Source organism: Acipenser ruthenus, chromosome 4, assembly GCF_902713425.1.
Source record: "Acipenser ruthenus chromosome 4, fAciRut3.2 maternal haplotype, whole genome shotgun sequence".
Taxonomy (NCBI): Eukaryota; Metazoa; Chordata; class Actinopteri; order Acipenseriformes; family Acipenseridae; genus Acipenser; species Acipenser ruthenus.
In genome coordinates, this window is record NC_081192.1 from 56,170,899 (window position 1) to 56,190,679 (window position 19,781).

The window sequence follows — 19,781 nt, forward strand, 5'->3', positions numbered from 1 at the left end:
TGAGTTTGGCAAGGACGAATTTCACGTTGATGGTAATGTGCTGTTTTGTACTTCATGCAGCAAGGCTGTAGATTACATTCGTAGGCAGACCATTAATAGAACACATGGGAAGAGATAAACATAAATTTAATGCAATGAAATGTAAACATGATGAGGCTAAAACAGCAGGGCCATCGAAAACACTGAAATGGACCACTGTGTTTGGATCATTTCAGCGTTTTACAACTGCCAAAGAACAGTGTGAAACTGTTTCAGATTTTGTCAAAATGTGTGTAAATGCTGACATTCCTCTTGTGACAGAGATCGAATGATTCTTGGTGTTAGATCTCCCTCTCGACCTGTGAGGACACGGTGTAAGAGGAACAGAGTACCCTTAATTAAATGGCACGACAATTTATTCCGTAGGGTAGGTGGAAGTCGGTCATTTAGGAATGGGACGGAGCTACGGTATCCAAACTCAATGACCCAGACGGTAAACAGCGTGGCATCCGAGGATTGGAGGAGCGGATGCGCTCGTTAACTTAGGGGTCATGAGCGAGGATATAAACAGGGGACATAGCGTATGTGATCTGTTCCTTGGTAAATGGTTAGAGACAACCTACAAGGAGTCTGTGTTACTGTCCTGTAAACCGTGAGTTTGTTTTGTCTGTTAGTGTTTGTTATAACTGGGTGTGTTAAGTAAGTGAGCGGCTCAGTAAAATAATCAATTTAACGACTTGCTCAGTTCCACTCCCGCTGAGCCGCTCAGAGCACTCCTGAGCATTTTTCATCAGGGTGAGCGGACGGAATGGCCACCTGCAGGAAACAAGTGGAGATGACAGGCAGGATTGACAAATACGTTTGTCAAGAACGATCAACGGGTTTCGACTTATGAAGTTATGTATTAATTGGCTAAATAGGATGGTAAAAAATTTGTATCATTTAATTTCATTTTTTTTAAATGTAGAGCTGTTTTATAGTTATTAATGTATTATTATTAGGCTTGTAGTATTAATATTATTCATAATTTTCATTATTAACGTCGGTATTGTAGGTATTAAGCACAGCCAGATATGAGGTTCAGTCCAAACAGAGCGCCGAACTCAGCGAGGTACAGCAGGGGACAGTAACTTCACATGGTGCCATTTTATCTACCATCAGCTCAGAAACACAAACAAGCAAATAATTATTATTCGCCATTTTTAAAAGTCGCTCAGCGCTCTCGTGGAGCAGAGCGTTAAGTCATTTAAATCTGCTCAGTGTGCTTACTGAGCGTTCTCATTCTGAGCGGCTCACTTACTTAACGTGCCCACTGTCTGTTTGTTTTAAACTAGACTACCTATAACATGATCTGGAGCTGTAGCAGAAGCCAGCATAAACCCGGACATCACTTTCACCCCTGCATTTCACAGAGAACTGTAATAACCACTTGCACTTATTCACTATCACTAAGAACTGTGTTTGTGTTTTGTGTTGGTGTGTAAAACTGGACTTTTTGGTTACGGGTCAAACCCTTGGATTTACAAATACCGAGTGATACACGCTGCTGTATCACTCCATCATTATTATTTACAGGTGTTCGCCATAAGGCTCTGGACATTGTTAATTAAATCAATAAACACCCTTGCACCTGGAAATCATTGTCTGTCTGTTTTGTATCCACTCTGCATTGCATGCACCTGTATTCACTCACCACTTTGCCACACCTCTGTACACAGTGGATCAACCGGTAGTTTGAGATTTTTCCAGCAAACACATTAGGGATGTGGTGCCGTTCCAAAGTCAGACCAATTGTAGCTGGAATGCTACAACACTATTTTAACAATAGCCGTCCAGATAACGAAGACTAGCTAACAAGAATATTATTATTTTTTTATAACAGGGAACTATTTGTAATATTTGATGTAAAAAAATAAATTAATTAAATAAAAAAATGTTTGTTTTATTTATTAATGGATTTGTAAATAAACAAAAGAAGACTATGTGGTGATCTGATTCAATCATTCAAAATCCTAAAAGGTATAGACAATGTCGACCCGGTGGACTTTTTTGACCTGAAAAAAGAAGGACCAGTCTGTACCGCAATCTGTACCGACCCTATGTGCTTTTCTCTCCGTCACTCCGGCTGGCAGATCTCATAATCCACCATCCCAACCCGGCGTGTAACCTTATAAGGTCCTTACCACTTCGCCAGAAGTTTAGAGCTGGGTAACAATAGAAGCACTTTATACCCTGGCTGAAACGTGTGTAACAGGACCCCCCTGTTATATTGGGTCTCCTGCCGGCATTGAGCCTGCTGCAAATTGTCATGCACCCATTTTCCCCACAGACTCAAGACGTTTGCGCAGGTCTAAACACATACCGGACAGTATTGGTCGAATTATCCTGCTTTTTCTCCCACATCTCTCTGACCAGATCGAGCATACCCCGGGGTCTACACCCATATAGCAGCTCGAATGGTGAAAACCCCGTAGAAGCCTGAGGTACCTCTCTGATAGCAAAGAAAAGAGGAGGAATCAGCTGGTCCCAGTAGCGCACGTCACTGTCAATAAATCTGCGCAACATGTTTTTGAGGGTCTTATTAAAACGCTCCACAAGACCATCGGTCTGAGGGTGAAAAACCGAGGTCCTAATGGTCTTAATCCCCAAAAGTTGACATGTTCCGCGGACTAGCCGGGACATAAAGTTGGTGCCTTGGTCGGTCAGTATTTCTTTGGGGATCCCCACCTGGGAGAAAACCTTCACTAGCTCAATGGCAATCGATTTAGCGGACGCAGAGCGGAGGGGAATGGCCTCTGGATAACGCGTAGCGTAATCCAGAATGATCAAAAGGTGTGTGTATCCTGCCGCACTCCGCTCTAGTGGTCCAACTATACGCTCCAATACGCTCAAACTGAGCTTCCACTAGGGGCAACAGCACCAATGGAGCTCGTGGGACAGCTCTAGGACTAGCCTTCTAACACTCCCCACAGTGTTCGCAAAAACGGTGGAAGTCACCATCCAGCCCCAGCCAACAGAACCGTGTCACAAGCCTCGCTTTGGTCTTGTCCCTTCCCAAATGACCAGACAGGGGAATAGTGCCAGTTGCAGCAAATCCTCCTTAAAGGGCTGAGGAAAGGTGATGCACTTCCCCAGTCTGTGGTAAATTCGTAACACAGTACAAGAGATCTCGATTAATTTCAAAGTGAGGGCACGTGGCGGCGCGTCTGGGTTGGACCAACCGACCATTAACCATAGATGCTTGGTCTAAGAGCGTGCCCAGCACGTCATAACGCTCTTGCTCGAGTTGGAAGTCATGTGAACAAGCTAAAAAAATCAGCTCCCATGGCTTCTAGCTCGAGATCAGGTCGGTCCTGAGCGGAGGCAGCTGAGCCAGACCCCTGCGCTGGCTCCATGCCCCCCCCCCCCGACTCTTCACCAATTGCCCCCACCTGAAACTTCTCAGACTCCCTCCATTGCCAGCCCTCATTCTTAGCGGCCCGGCGTTCCCGTTTAGTTTTGCGGGGTCTAAATCTATGGCAATACCATGCCAGGTCACAAAAGGGGAAGATTTTTCCAATTACTTCCTCTTTCTTAGCAAATAAAAACATAAGAACATAAGAAAGTTTACAAACGAGAGGAAGTCATTCAGCCCATCTTGCTCGTTTGGTTGTTAGTAGCTTATTGATCCCAGAATCTCATCAAGCAGCTCCTTGAAGGATCCCAGGGTGTCAGCTTCAACAACATTACATATAGGGAGGACGGGGCCATCACAGCACCCAACCAATCTTTAAACTGCTCGCAGTCCCGTCCCAGAACTGCAGGTACTGGTAATTGAGGACACAAACCCAATTGCACTTGCGTCACCTGCTGGACAATTTTCAAATTCACATACATTTTGGGATAAGTATGTACATCCCCATGAAGACATTTAATATGCACCAGTCCCGTTATTTGTTTATGGCCCGTGAGATTAAACTCTCTTGTATTAGAGCCTGGGTTTGTGTATCATCCACTGACACAGGAATTAGAAAACCCATCTGCTGGAGTGACGGATGGAATGGAACAGTCTTACCTGGTCGGATGAGGTCTCATCCCATAGCGGGGCACTCCCGGTCGATGTGGCTTACCTCCTAACTTGTTCCACACATCAGTGAACTGGTTTCTCATCATGAAGCTTCAGCAGGAGGTTGAGACACAGGAGCCATCAAAGGGGCTCGACAGTAGGGTGGCCGCGCGAGACCCCAGTCCAACACCGCAGCAGCCCGTGGGTGACCCCACTCCGCCCCAGTTCTCGGGCCAGAAGCTCCCACCGCCACACTCCGTCCAAAGACCTGGTTACCCCTCCCCAGTCCCTTCGCCCTCCCCGTGGCCAGTAGATGGGGTGATGCTGGAGCAGCACTGTTTCCAGGCAGCTTATCAGGCGTTGGTTCTGCTGCCTGGTACTGCTCTGCCAATTGGATCGCCTGATCCAGGGTGGCGGGTGCCTGTCGTTGCACCCACAAGCGCAGCCTCGGAGACAAGCACTGCAGGAACCGCTCGACTACAATCACCTCCACCAGCTTGGCAGTGGTGGTTGCTCCCGGGTTCAACCATCCCCGGTGGTGCGCGATGGCCCTGGGGTGTTCCTCCTCGGCAAAGCTCTCCTCACAGAATTTGCGGCGATAACCCTCCGGAGTCACCCCCACGCGGTTGAGGATGGCAACTTTAAGCGTGGGGTAGTCCAGCATCGCCATGGAATCCAGAGTCCTCTTGGCTACCTGCGCCTCCCCCATCAGCTGTGGCAGGAGGTAGCTAGCCCACTGCTCTCAGGCCTACCCGGCAGAGATCGCGATAGCCTTGAATACCTCCAGGTATGCGTCCAGCCGTTCCTCTGCCGTCATTTTTGTTGGCCGCTATAGAATTGGGTCGGGCGCAGCAGCTATTATGCTCCCCTGCCCTACCTCAGTTAGGGTTTGGAGGTCCATAATTGCAGCGAATTAATGCAGGTCCATTCTGCCTCTTTGTTCTTGCACTGCTTTGTGTGGCCAGTACCAGTGAATCCTACCCTGACACCATGTGTGAAAGGGTGGTGGGTAATTCACTGACACAGAGACAAGAAGTTGGCGTTCTTAACACCACTTGGGTGCCCAATTTATTCTTTACCACAAGGTGGCACTATGGTACTGCTTCTACCAACGATGGTATTAGCAGGTTACTTGGTCACCTTTGGTGCACATGCAAGTGCCAGAAATAATAATCCAAAACAGAAGGTACAAAGGAAAAAGGAGAAAACAAAACACTTTTAACAAACTACAAATTAAAAGGTGCTGCACTCTGCAGCGTTGCCCCAACCGTCACTATCCACACAGCCCGGGTCTCCGTCCTATGCTCACCCGTTCCCTCAACCTGCTATGCAGATACTTTCCGGTGTTCTACCCAAGTTTTTCCCTGCTACTAAAAATAAATCCCTTTTCTTTCTTTTTATTTTGTTGTGTTCTCATTCCTCTCCAGCTGTCCTTGGTCCGGCAGCAGCGCTTCCACTGGCTCTTTTTTTTGTCTTAGAGGGAACAACAGAGCGTTATCTTATAGAGTCAGCAATCCCCCAAGACCCGCCTCTCAGCCACTCAGAGAGAGGGAAAGCCAACACACCCTCTTCCCCACCTCTCCGTGTCACTGCAATGACTGACAGGCGGACCTGCTGCACCCTTCCTGCAGTACAACGCCTGTGTCAGACAGTCAGCACAGATCTCCCCCCCACCCCACCCCACTGTTACAGTGACCAATTATTATTTATTTATTTTCCCTCAATTTGAAATGTCCAATTATGATTTTTCTCCTCACCGCAGCGAGTCGCCACACAGCATGGTCATTCTGAGGGTGTATGAGCATCCTCCGATCTCACAAGCCTAAAGTCATAATTGCTTTTACGTCGAGCAATCCAGAGCAGAAGTGGGCGGGCTATTGATCCTGGAAGACAGAGATCAGCCCTGCTTCTTATCCACACTGAATATGCTTGGTGTCTGGCCAGTAGGGTTTGCTTTTGCGCGATAAGTCCTTGCCGGTTTACCACCCCCCAGCTAGGAAGTGTCAGAGCCAATGTGATGCTCCTCTCAGGGTTCCCAGCAAAGTACAGCCTCTTTGCACAGCCTGGACAAGAACTAGCGCAGTCCAAGCTGCGTGTCTCATCCTGCACTCCCTGCCGCAGTGCTTTAACTGGATGAGCCACTTGGGGACCCCTTAACCTAACGTTCTTGACCTTACTTCCTTTGTGCTATTACTGTTTACCCTGTATTACTTAAGCAGAACATTTCTGGACACTACAGGTACAATCAATCTCTTGAAGATAAAAATGAATTAAACATAAATTTACTTTACACCCAGATAGATAAATGACACGTCACATTTTTAAACAAACAAACAAAAAAAACTTTTCTTTTGTATCTGAAAAATAAATACTGTTTGTTTCGGAATAGGCGATATCTACTTTTTTCCCACAGTGTACCAATTTCCTGTGACACCTCCTGCAGACTTTCTCACAGTCCCAACGCAGCACCTTGCTCTACACACACCGGTCCTCACGCACCGCCCCCTGCTCATTCTCGCGCCACTACCATAGCACTGCCATAGGCCACTCTTAATTTTGTCTCATGAATATTCATGAGCCAATCCAGAACGAGGCTAGTAGAGTTAAAATCAAAATCATCATGATGGCTAACTTTAGTTTGTACCAGAATTACAATTTTCAACAGTGGAAAGTTACATTAAAACTAAATCTAAGAACGCTGGACAAAAGCATGTTTCCAAGGGTGTACAGTATTACAAGGAGGCCTATGTACATGCACTCAGTGGCGAGTTAATTTGCGATTTATAACACATCTGACCAGCACACATTTCTTACACTTGGTTGCGGTTTGTGTAGGCATTACAATGTGAAAGTAACCATGTAAAAAGTCTCTATCTAATCTAAGTGCCATTCTTTTGTAAACAGTACATAAGAAAGTTTACAAACGAGAGGCGGCCATTCAGCCCATCTTGCTCGTTTGGTTGTTAGTAGCTTATTGATCCCAGAATCTCATCAAGCAACTTCTTGAAGGATCCCAGGGTGTCGGCTTCAACAACATTACTGGGGAGTTGGTTCCAGATTCCCACGATTCTCTGTGTAAAAAAGTGGCTCCAAATAAAGTCTCTTGGGTCGACACTGTCTGCTTGAATCAGATCACGACGTTGTCTTCTTTGTTCAAGACTGAACAGGTTCAATTCTTTTAGCCTGTCAGCATACGACATGCCTTTTAAACCCAGAATAATTCTGGTCGCTCTTCTTTGCACTCTTTCTAGAGCAGCAATATCCTTTTTGTAACAAGGTGACCAGAACTGAACACAATATTCTAGGTGAGGTATTACTAATGCATTACTTCCCTTGATTTAAATTCAACACTTTTCACAATATATCCGAGTATTTTGTTGACCTTTTTATAGCTTCCCCACATTGTCTAGATGAAGACATTTCTGAGTCAACATAAACTCCTAGGTCTTTTTCATAGATTCCTTCTTCAATTTCAGTATCTCCCATATGATATTTATAATGCAAATTTTTATTGCCTGCGTGCAGTAGGAATAGCAGAGGACCTAATACTGATCCCTGTGGTACACCACTGGTTACCTCGCTCCATTTTGAGGTTTCTCCTCTAATCAGTACTTTCTGTTTTCTACCTGTTAACCACTCCCTAATCCATGTGCATGCATTTCCTTGAATCCCTACTGTTCAGTTTGAGAATTAATCTTATGCGGGACTTTGTCAAAAGCTTTCTGGAAATCTAAATAAACCATGTCATATGCTTTGGAATTATCCATTGTCGATGCTGCATCCTCAAAAAAATCAAGTAGGTTAGTTAGACACGATCTCCCTTTCCTAAAACCATGCTGACTGTCTCCCAGAATACTGTTACCATATAGGTAATTTTCCATTTTGAATCTTATTATAGTTTCCATAAAAACTATAATAAGATTCATATTCATATCTGTGGCAAAGTGGTTAATAGTGACGGCGAAACAAACAGTAAACAGTAATGAAGGTAAGTAATACAGCAGTGTGTATTGCTTCATTTATAATCCCCAGGTTTGCCCCGCAAATAATAGTCCTGTTTTTATTATACACCCACACAAAACACAAAACACATACACAAGTCTGTTAGTGCGTGAATTAGTGCTAGTGGTGTAAAATACAGTTTATAGTGATACGAGTGCTGTGCTGTTTCAGGTTTCTGCTGGCCTCTGGCGACAGCTCCGGAACGTGTTAGCACTCTAGTGCTATATAACAAAAACACAGACAGTTACTAAACAGACACAAACAAACAAACAAAACACTCACAAATATTTTCCTGTACGCTTTCTCTGCATCTCACACGGTCCTTCCAGTCTCTCAATAAAAAACAAGCGAAGGAACTGATTACGAGTCTCCGTCCCCTTTTTATGCTGTCACGCATGACCCCTTGGTAAACGAATGCAGCTGCCTTTACAATCAGCAGCTGCTACATTGTTTACCTTCCCGGTCAATACAATCTTGCAACTGAGTCTCACCTTCTTCCAGACTGGCCAACTCCCCGACCCGGGAAAGAACTGTCAGTCCAGCCTGTCAAAATAACTCCTCGCTGCTTAGCGCCCTCACAGCCCTCGGGAGGGAGATTTACCACCAAGATTCATTATATTTCTGTCACAATATCCTATAGAGCGCTCGAATTGTAAACTTTTAACAAGGGGAACTGCACAGATATAATACATTTTGTGACCCCCTCCAGGGTTGCCAGCTGGCTAGTTTATTTACTGTTTTGCCGGTTCCAAGTGAAAAGATTTAATGTGCCATTTTTTTATAAGCACAGTGATGGTACTGGGATGGACAAACCTATACTTTTTTTAATGTTGCCTGTGTATCTTAAAGATTCAAAGTAATAATCAGCTATCATCAAATCTATTCCATTCCCTATTTAACATAGTTATGTATATCAATTGCGGAAGGAGTTAATGTCAGGATGATTTAAAAACCGGAACTACATTTTAATTAACAAAGTACTAATGGCATTAAAAAAAAACTCCTGGAGAAAGTGACACTCACTTCAGAAGAATGTTTTAGGGGTGACAAGTAATTAATAATTAATTAGTTTTCATTCCCAGAACTAATCCAGTCCCAGTCTTCTCAAGTATGTGTAAATTTCTCCACTGTTTTTAAATGCAATATATAATTCATTATAATGCCGTTCTGGGTCAGGCTTGTTCCGGCTTTTACCCCAGGTCGAATGTAAATATAAAACTTTGGCTTAAATTTTATATTTTTTTTATGTCCATCATCATCAAAGACTCATTCCAGCTTGTGACAGAACAACGTCACTGGCAAGCTGGCAACAATAAATAAATAAACAAAACACTAGAAACACATTAACAAAATAACAGGCACATTGGCCAAAACAAAAGGTCTAGTTAAAACACTCACAGACATAAATAACACAGGACGGGACAGCATACCGCAGAACACGGAACACGCACCTCCACCTCTAACACCAACATCAATCCTAATCAACCCTTCTAACACCCGTGATTACACTATTTATACACCCTTGGCTTAATTAACTATTTAATCATATATTCAATTCCTGGCTCAAGCCACATTCCTACATCTTTGCAGGGAGGATTTTATATCCCCCCCCCCTCCACACACACACACACCCGTGCTTCGGCAGAGCTTTCACCCTGCCACACTGCCACACTGCCACACCCATATTCCCCCCACACACACACACACACACACACCCGTGCTTCGGCAGAGCTTTCACCCTGCCACACTGCCACACTGCCACACCCATATTCCCCACACACACACACACACACACACACCCGTGCTTCGGCAGAGCTTTCACCCTGCCACACTGCCACACCCATATTCCCCACACACACACACACACACACACACACACCCGTGCCTCAGCAGAGCTTTCACCCAGCCACACTGCCACACTGCCACACCCATATTCCCCACACACACACACACACACACACACACACACACCCGTGCTTCGGCAGAGCTTTCACCCTGCCACACTGCCACACTCATATTCCCCACACACACACACACACACACACCCGTGCCTCAGCAGAGCTTTCGCCCTGCCACACTGCCACACAGCTACAAAGTAAATAAATAACTTAGCTTGACTACAGTTAATCACTTTCTCTTAAGTTTAATTAAAAAAAAGATAGCTCAAACAATGAACCTAATGCTTGACTGCAAAGTGTACAGTAAAGTATTTGTATATAAGATCAATGCTAGAGGGCGCAAAATCATTTAAACTCAAGCCAAGCAAGCAAGCAAAACATAAATAAATACATAAAGAAAAAGAAACGGATCAGCCACCGTGGCATGTAAGTATGTGAAATATATCCGCCACAGACCAAATTAACCTGCATTTGGTAGGTGGGCGGGTGCTAATTTCGAACCCTGTACAATTCCCCTCATGTTGTCCTGCAAGCAGTTCCCCACCCAACAAACTGACGCACAGAATCCACATTAGACATTGATCATGGAAGTGGAATTCTAGAGGTACAGTGTGATGTTGGTGCCACTATTATGCATCTTTCTCCTACTAGACCTGCATATATATTTTGTTTAACATATTTTATACTCCCACCTGCTATTATAAAGCTTCCTGTTGTTGAAGTTATGCAGAACAAAGCAAATACAGTATTTGGAAATTATATATTGGATTATAATTATATTTCTCTTAAAACAACTGAGTTCCTGAGTTGCACCTTGCACCTTAACTTCTTAATTATTTGATATATACAGTACACATCAGTAATCCTGCACCCTAAGCAATTAATAAAAAGAAAATTCCAACAAGACTGTTGGTTAAAACCTTTTAATTATAAAGGTAGCAAACTACAAATAAATCAGGTCCAATATGTTACAATATGCTGAACAGTACATATACTAACAGTATATTGGTAGAATGTACGTTTATGATAGATATACTTCATATAGTAAATTATTTTTATGACCTTTCTATCCAGGAATTTACCTAGTCTGCTTCTTCTACTCTCATCAGGGGAAACAGGCCGCAATTTCCTCTCAGCTTTGATCTCTTCCAGAATCCTCTCATGTAGACTTCTGGGACGCCAGGGAATGGGTTTCAGTTTCCTAGCAGCAACCTGGACACAAAATAAGAAGTTAGGAAACTCTCTGCCACCTACAGACATACCTGCTGGTATTACAATTGGTTTTTTTTTCATGGTATTTCATGGTTAGTGTTAGAGCTGCTATGTGGAAGATAATGATTGCGAGTAAATCCATGAAAGTGAAAGCCAAATCCATCGCACATTTTCATTCAATTATACAAACTATATAAACTCTCAATACTAATTCAAAATTAAACAGCTCTTTCTTTTCCAGAATAATATGTAAACATTGAATCTGTCCATTACCAGTGAGATTCTGACTGGATAAAGTCCCAGCCTTTAATTTGGCCTTATAATTACACCACTGGAGGGGTTCATAAAGGGAAAATCTGTAATACATTAGGTGTTTCAACGCAACACCCAGGCCTCAATGCAAATTCAACTTTAATAAGCACACACCAATGTGAAATCTTGCACTTACTGGATTCAATGGGGGCCGAGATCGGATGAAGTCCAGAATAATTTCATGTGCACTCTTTTTTAACTTGGGAGGGATATCTTGATTGACCTGCGATTGAGATATGACAAAGTCACAAAGAATCGCTTACCTGTAGCCTTCTTTGACAATGTTCAAAAATTGTTAAAAAATAAGAAAATACAAAACAGAAACCTGCAATTGTCTGAAACACTTACAATATTACGATTGTCATAATAATAACAATTATATTCAGTAATAATAATAAACTCTGTCCCATAATTATATTTCAGTGAATATCACTTTTTATTCAAGAGAGATCTTCATTAGAATTAAAAACCCTCTGCAACAGAAATTTACAAAGTGTAGGACTGTGCCAATTATACTTTTTTTAATTGAATATTCTACTGATTTAAACAATTGAATAATCGATAGTTTGGATAAAGTGCAGGACTTTCTTTTTTCTTTAACCTTTTTTATATCAATTTATTAAACCAGCTATGTCAAACAGTAAAATTGCAAGAATCCTTTTGATATTCTTACTTTTATGTAGACATTAATGTGATTTGCTTTTGTCCAACAGTAACAAGCTTGAAAAGCAAACCAACGATGAAGCACTAAGGCATGACAGGGGATGGGTTGATATAACCACACACTTAAGGCGTTACATATCATGGAGTGCATTAATGCTATTATAAAACGATAATAAAATTATTAGATTTATTTACATTTTAAATTAACACAGCAATTAAAAAATAATAATAATAATAATAATAATCGTTCCAACAACAGTAAATATCACTACGCACTAGAAAATAGTTCCAGCAAAAACAAAACGAAAAGCAAAAAAAGCAAAAACATTTGTTTAAAAGCGTGTATTAAGTAAATAATTTCTGTATATCAATTATATTAATCTACCATATTACATGCTAATTTACTATTTCATTAATGGATATACATATTTTAACTTAGTAAATTACACAAATAAATCTAATAAAACTTTATAGATCAGTTGTTTTGGAATAAATGTTCATTTGAACATTGCCAGATACTGTTGACTGCTGTACTGCCAGAAGGGGCGCTGCTACAGGTGAAAACAGTGGGTCAGACCTTCTCCATGTAACAAATTTACCGTATAAATAACCAAACACCTAGGTCATAGGTGTATACTGACACCAAGCATAAAACATAAAAACATAAGAAAGTTTACAAACGAGAGGAGGCCATTCAGCCCATCTTGCTCGTTTGGTTGTTAGTAGCTAGTAACATCAAATACTGCGGCCCCAGCAAGTAAATCAGTACAGCATAAACACAAGGATTTCACGGGAACCAAGAGAGTAAACTTTAACAGGATCTGTTTATTAATACTACTATTAGCAAATATAGCAGTAATGAAATGTGTGTACATGGAGAAATCAGTGTACACATACTTAAACCAGTAGGGAAAAAAGTAAATGCGTCTGACTAAACACCAAAAACAGCTGCATGCAAAACACAGACTAACACTTTTATAAGGTTTTAGAAACTAACTACGTTTTCTTTCTTCAAACATAGAAGGAACAGCCAGCCCCATACTTGGCTTTTTTGTGCTTTTATACCTTACCAGTAACGAGGTCCCAAAACAAAGGAAGCTCCGCCCCCAACTACAGATAGCAGACGACGCAAAATACAAAGATGCATTGACAGTGAACTAGATTGCCTGGCCAGGCTTACTGGCATTCATTTAAGAATGTGCATGTGCTGGGGCTCCCGAGTGGCGCATCCAGTAAAAGCGTAGAGTGCAGGATGCACACTATAGTCTGGACATCGCGAGTTCGAGTCCAGGCTATTCCTTTGCCGACCGAGGACGGGAGCTCCCAGGGGGCGGCGCTCAATTGGCCGAGCGTCGCCTGGGGGGGAGGGAGGGTTAGGTCAGCCAGGGTGTCCTCGGCTCACCACGCACCAGCGACCCCTGTAGTCTGGCTGGGCGCCTGCGGGCTTTTCTGTAAGCTGCCCGAGAGCTGCGTTGTCCTCTGACGCTGTAGCTATTGGGTGGCTGTATGGTGAGTCCGCAGTGTGAAAAAAAGCGGTCGGCTGACGGCACACGCTTCGGAGGACAGTGTGTGTTCGTCTTTGCCCTCCCGAGTCAGCGCAGGGGTGGTAGCGGTGAGCTGAGCATAATAAAATAATTGGCTATTCCAAATTGGGAGAAAATAATAAAAATAATTGGCAACGACTAAATTAAAAAAAAAAAAAAAAAGAACGTGCAGGTGCTGCGCTTCTTGCAGCACATTGTGTGGCGGTTGCCACATCCAGGTCTGGGAGAATAGTGTGTTGTTTTGTCTTTTCCACTTCGTCTTAATTTTTTACTGTGCAGTTTTTATTTTAAAGAAATTTGAAATACTGGTACTGTCTGGTTCAGTAAATTCATACCATTCTTCAATAGTTTTTCCGTTAAAAAGATCAACATTTACCTTCTAATATGTCATTTGGGAAAAGGATACAGACGAGTACACAGAAAACATTTTTGGTGATTCAAATTCAGATGCGAAAATTTTACATTTTTTTTACCCACACCCGAAACCGTGAAAAAGTTCACATTCCGAACCTAACCCGACCCGCGGTCCCTGCGTATAACTGACCCTGTGCAGGACTCTATGGTACGGTAAGAGCTCTGTGTTTAGCTGAGCGTGTTAATAGAAAAGAGCTTCTCGAGTTGATTGTATTTCTCTTGCATTCATGCTCGCCGCTTTCCTGGAATCAACGACTCTGAAAAAGACCGAGCCTATCGCCTTTTTGTCTTTCAGCTGCCTCCTGTAGTCTTCTTTGTTCAAGACTGAACAGATTAAATTCTTTTAGCAGCATCGTAAGATCCGCCTGTCAGTCATGGCAGTGACATGGAGAGGTGGGAAAGAGGGTGTAAGAAGATAAGAACATAAGAAAGTTTACAAACGAGAGGAGGCCATTCAGCCCATCTTGCTCGTTTGGTTGTTAGTAGCTTATTGATGCCAGAATCTCATCCAGCAGTTTCTTGAAGGATCCCAGGGTGTCAGCTTCAACAACATTACTGGGGAGTTGGTTCCAGACCCTCACAATTCTCTGTGTAAAAAAGTGCCTCCTATTTTCTGTTCTGAATGCCCCTTTATCTAATCTCCATTTGTGACCCATGGTCCTTGTTTCCTTTTTCAGGTCAAAGAAGTCCCCTGGGTCGACATTGTCTATACCTTTTAGGATTTTGAATGTTTGAATCAGATCGCCATGTAGTCTTCTTTGTTCAAGACTGAATAGATTCAATTCTTTTACCCTCTCTGCATACGACATGCCTTTTAAGCCCGGGCTAATTCTGGTTGCTCTTCTTTGCACTCTTTCTAAAGCAGCAATATCCTTTTTGTAACGAGGTGACCAGAACTGAACACAATATTCTAGGTGAGGTCTTAGTAATGCATTGTAAAGTTTTAACATTACTTCCCTTGATTTAAATTCAACACTTCTCACAATATATCCTGTGTGGTCCAGTAGTTAAAGAAAAGGGCTTGTAACCAAGGTCCCCAGTTCAAATCCCACCTCAGCCACTGACTCATTGTGTGACCCTGAGCAAGTCGCTTAACCTCCTTGTGCTCCGTCTTTCGGGTGAGATGTAATTGTAAGTGACTGCAGCTGATGCATAGTTCACACACCCTAGTCTCTGTAAGTCGCCTTGGATAAAGGTGTCTGCTAAATAAACTAATAATAATAATAATAATCTTGTTGGCCTTTTTTATAGCTTCCCCACATTGTCTAGATGGTCTTTTTCATAGTTCCCTTCTTCAATTTCATTATCTCCCATATGATATTTATAATGCACATTTTTATTGCCTGCATGCAATAGTTTACATTTTTCTCTATTAAATTTCATTTGCCACGTGTCTGTCCAGTTCTGAATGCTGTCTAGATCATTTTGAATGACCTTTGCTGCTGCAACAGTGTTTGCCACTCCTCCTATTTTTGTGTTGTCTGCAAATTTAATGAGTTTGCTTACGATACCAGAATCTAAATCATTAATGTAGATTCGGAATAGCAGAGCATACCATTTTGAGGACTTTGTCAAAAGCTTTCTCGAAATCTAAATAAACCATGCCATATGCTTTGCAATTATCCATTTTCAATGTTGCATCCTCAAAAAAGTCAAGTAGGTTAGTTAGACACGATCTCCCTTTCCTAAAACCATGCTGGCTGTCTCCCAGGATATTGTTACCATATAGGTAATTTTCCATTTTGGATCTTATAATAGTTTCCATAAGTTTACATATAATAGAAGTCAGGCTTATTGGTCTGTAGTTACCTGGTTCGGTTTTGTCTCCCTTTTTCTGGATCGGTATTACGTTTGCTATTTTCCAGTCTGTCGGTACAACTCCTGTGTCAAGAGACTGTTGCATGATCTTGGTTAGCGGTTTGTAAATAACTTCTTTCATTTCTTTGAGTACTATTGGGAGGATCTCATCCAGCTCAGGGGATTTGTTTATTTTAAGAGCTCCTAGTCCCTTTAACACTTCTGCCTCTGTTATGCTAAAGTTATTTAAAACTGGATAGGAACAGGTCGACATGTGGGGCATGTTGTCCATATGCGCCATTGTAAAAACTTGTGAAAAGTAATCATTTAATATATTTGCTATTTTTTTTCTTCGTCTATGATTTTGCCATGTGTGTCTCTTAGACATTTAACCTCCTCTTTGAATGTTCTCTTGCTGTTATAATATTGGAAAAACATTCTGAAATTGGTTTTAGCCCCCTTAGCAATGTTCATGTCTGTCTCTCTCTTGGCCTTTCTAACTTCCTTTTTGACTTGCGTCTGCAGTTCCAAGTACTCTTTCTGTGTACTTTGTTTTTGGTCTCTTTAAACGCTCTGTAAAGTGCCTTTTTTTGCTGAATATTTTTTTTTAATTGATCTATAAACCATAAGCTTCTAACAACCAAACAAGCAAGATGGGCCGAATGGCCTTCTCCATTTGTAAACTTTTTTATGTTCTTAATTGAAAACCAAAGATATAAAGATATTCTTTTACACCAAGATACTCAACTCTGCTGATTCTCTATGGGGACTTCCGTCATGCTGCGTGCAAACGGTTGTGGGATGTAGAGAGAGCTTTGGAGAAATCTTTATGTTAAAATGGCTTGCCATAAATCTTGAGTTGATTGTTTTGATGTTACCGATCACACTGAACAAAAGTAACGAACTTGGTGGGCAGGCTTTTTTAGCACTGGAGGGCAAAGGTATTTGTATCAGATAATTGTGTTTCATAAAATATTGAGTGGACTGAAAAAACGGTGTAAATCGGTTAAAACCGACCTCCCTTAAAAAACAACATGGGATTATCGGTGAAAATTGGTTAAAACTAGAAGCGCAGAACGTTACATATTCCCGCCATTCAAATCCAATGTGGATCATTTCAAGTTTTTTTTTCTTCAGATCAGTTCATTATTTAACATGGTCAATTTCCATGTACAAATCAGTTGTACTTGTGTATTTATTGAATTTCTGTTCATACTGGAAATAAATAAAATAATAAATACAAAAACTAGCAGTTCACATGTTCATGCTTCCCCTTTTCATTCTCGTCTCGCATTTATAAGTTGTATCACTCACTCGCTTTTTCAGATAAGCACTTCTAGACTAAGTAACTAGCCATTACTGAGACTCACCATGACTTTGCGTAGCGTGTACCTCTTGGACCTGATGTCATCCATAAGCATCTCATAGGGAGTGAGTTGGAACTCGATGGGAAGAGGATTGTACTGTCTCTCCTGCACGTTCTTCAACTTGACACCATCGCGCAAATCCCGCATCACCTGCATCCAAAACCGGGCCTATGGGAAGAAGGCAGATATGTCAGTGCTACGATGAAAAAGGGCCTTATTAAACAGACACTAATTACATTGAATAAATATAGCATGTTCTAGATCATTTCTAAAGCAGCAATGCATGTCACTACTAAATACGGTACTAGAAATGATAGTACCATGTTAGGGGCTACCCCTATGGTGTTTATTATGATTAAACATAGTGTATAGGGCCATTTGACTGTAGCTTGTCTCTAACTGGAGACTCATTTACCTGGCTGACTAACCAGGAAGTGCATTGACAAATTATTAGTCATTAGGGAGGGAGGTTTTTTTCTGTTGATTGAGTTGCTTTGAAATATATCAATTGGCAGTTTACAAATACTTGAACATTGGAGGATAGTGCTTGACAACAGATTTATTTTTAACACAATATTAGGTACTACAGGCTTTAAGATATTGGAGTGATCTAAATGGTGGACGATCTAAATGCATGCATCTCTTAAATCTCAAAATAGGATCCTCTATGGTGTTTTATCATTTTTTATTGAAAGAAATGCCCTTGACTCACATGCTAGAAGATTTATTTTCATACTCTGGAAACATAGATTTAAATGATCTTGTCAGTATTTAGATTCACAGCTGTTTAAGTCAACTGAATAGACCCCGTTGTATGCAAATTTGGTATACAGCTGCGTTCTTAGGTTCTTTCTGTCATTTTTCATTTCTTTTCCAACTGTATTATTAATTTGAGGCCTATTTGCTTTCACCTCTGGGCATATCTCAGAAATTGAGACATTTGAATGGAGTTCAAAAAACAATGCCTGTCTCAATATTCAGCTGCAATCCTCCATTGTGGCTAGCTACAAAGTCAAAATGTTTAGGGAGTTCTCTGACCCCTAGTGAACAAGTTTGATATTGATAGGTCATTATCATAACCCTGGATCCCTGAAATAGAAATATAACCATTACCTCATGGGTATTTATCCTAAAAACCCGTCAGAACCTGTGATTATTATTATTATTATTATTTATTTCTTAGCAGACGCCCTTATCCAGGGCGACTTACAATCGTAAGCAAATACATTTCAAGTGTTACAATACAAGTAATACAATAAGAGCAAGAAATACAATAACTTTTGTTCAAGCAAAGTACAAGTGTGACAAACCACAATTCAATAATACAGCAGATAATAGCGATAGTTACATCAGGATATTATTAAATAGTGATAGTTACATCAGGATGTGATTAAATACAAAGTACTACAGGTTAAACACTTGGCAGATTACAGTATTCTGAAGTACAGGATTAAATGCAGAAAAATAGGGGGCAGATAAGAGCAAAATAAAGCACATTTACATGAAGGGTGATAGTGTCCCAGGATACAAACAGAGGAGTTCTACAGGTGCTCTTTGAAGAGGTGAGTCTTAAGGAGGCGCCGGAATGTGGTCAGGGACTGGGCAGTCCTGACATCTGTAGGAAGGTCATTCCACCACTGCGGAGCAAGGGTGGAGAAGGAGCGGGCTCTGGAGGCAGGGGAGCGTAGCGGAGGTAAAGCTAGTCTTCTAGTGCAGGCGGAGCGGAGAGGTCGAGTGGGGGTGTAGGGAGAGATGAGGGTCTAGAGGTAGCTGGGTGCAGTCTGGTCAAGGCATCTGTAGGCTAGTACAAGAGTCTTGAACTGGATGCGAGCGGTGATCGGGAGCCAGTGGAGCGAGCGGAGTAGTGGAGTAGCGTGGGCGAAGCGAGGCAGAGAGAACACCAGGCAGGCAGCAGAGTTCTGGATGAGCTGGAGCGGACGGGTGGCGGACGCAGGGAGGCCAGCCAGGAGGGAGTTGCAGTAGTCTAGGTGGGAGAGTACCAGGGCCTGGGTAGCATAGTTGGTGAGGAAGGGTCAGATTCTTCGGATGTTGCTCAGGAAGAATCGGCAAGTGCGTGCCAGAGTGGAGATGTGCTGGGAATAAGAGAGGCAGGGGTCCAGGGTGACTCCAAGGTTCTTAGCTGAGGAAGAGGGAGAGAGTGTGGTAGATTCCAGAGGAACAGAGATAGAGAGATCAGAGGAGGGGGAGGAGGAGGGAAAGAAAAGGAGGTCAGATTTAGAGAGGTTGAGTTTGAGGTGATGCGAGTGCATCCAGGAGGAAATAGCAGACAGACAGGTAGAGATACGGGAGGAGATGGTGGAGTCAGAGGTGGGGATGGAGAGGAAAATCTGGGCATCATCAGCATAGAAATGGTATGAGAAACCATAGGATGCGATGAGGGGGCCCAGGGAGCGGGTGTAGAGAGAGAACAGGAGAGGACCCAAGACTGACCCTTGGGGGACTCCAGTTAAGAGAGGGTGAGGTGTGGAGGTTGCTCCACGCCAGGTTACCTGATAAGTGCGGTTGGAGAGGTAGGAGGAGAACCAGG

At 42.3% G+C, this 19,781-nt stretch overlaps 1 protein-coding gene across 2 annotated transcripts in view; it reads right to left on the reverse strand.

The window, feature by feature from the left end:
- LOC117400553 (protein spire homolog 1) overlaps window positions 1-19,781 on the reverse strand; it is a 267,989-nt gene that overhangs the window by 81,855 nt on the left and 166,353 nt on the right. For both annotated transcript variants that reach the window (XM_034000695.2, XM_034000694.2), the window contains exons 6-8: window positions 17,237-17,401; window positions 11,585-11,671; window positions 11,007-11,136 (exon numbers count right to left, since the gene is read on the reverse strand). In XM_034000695.2, the coding sequence (XP_033856586.2) occupies window positions 11,007-11,136; window positions 11,585-11,671; window positions 17,237-17,401 (382 nt within the window). The remainder of the gene's footprint in view (window positions 1-11,006; window positions 11,137-11,584; window positions 11,672-17,236; window positions 17,402-19,781) is intronic.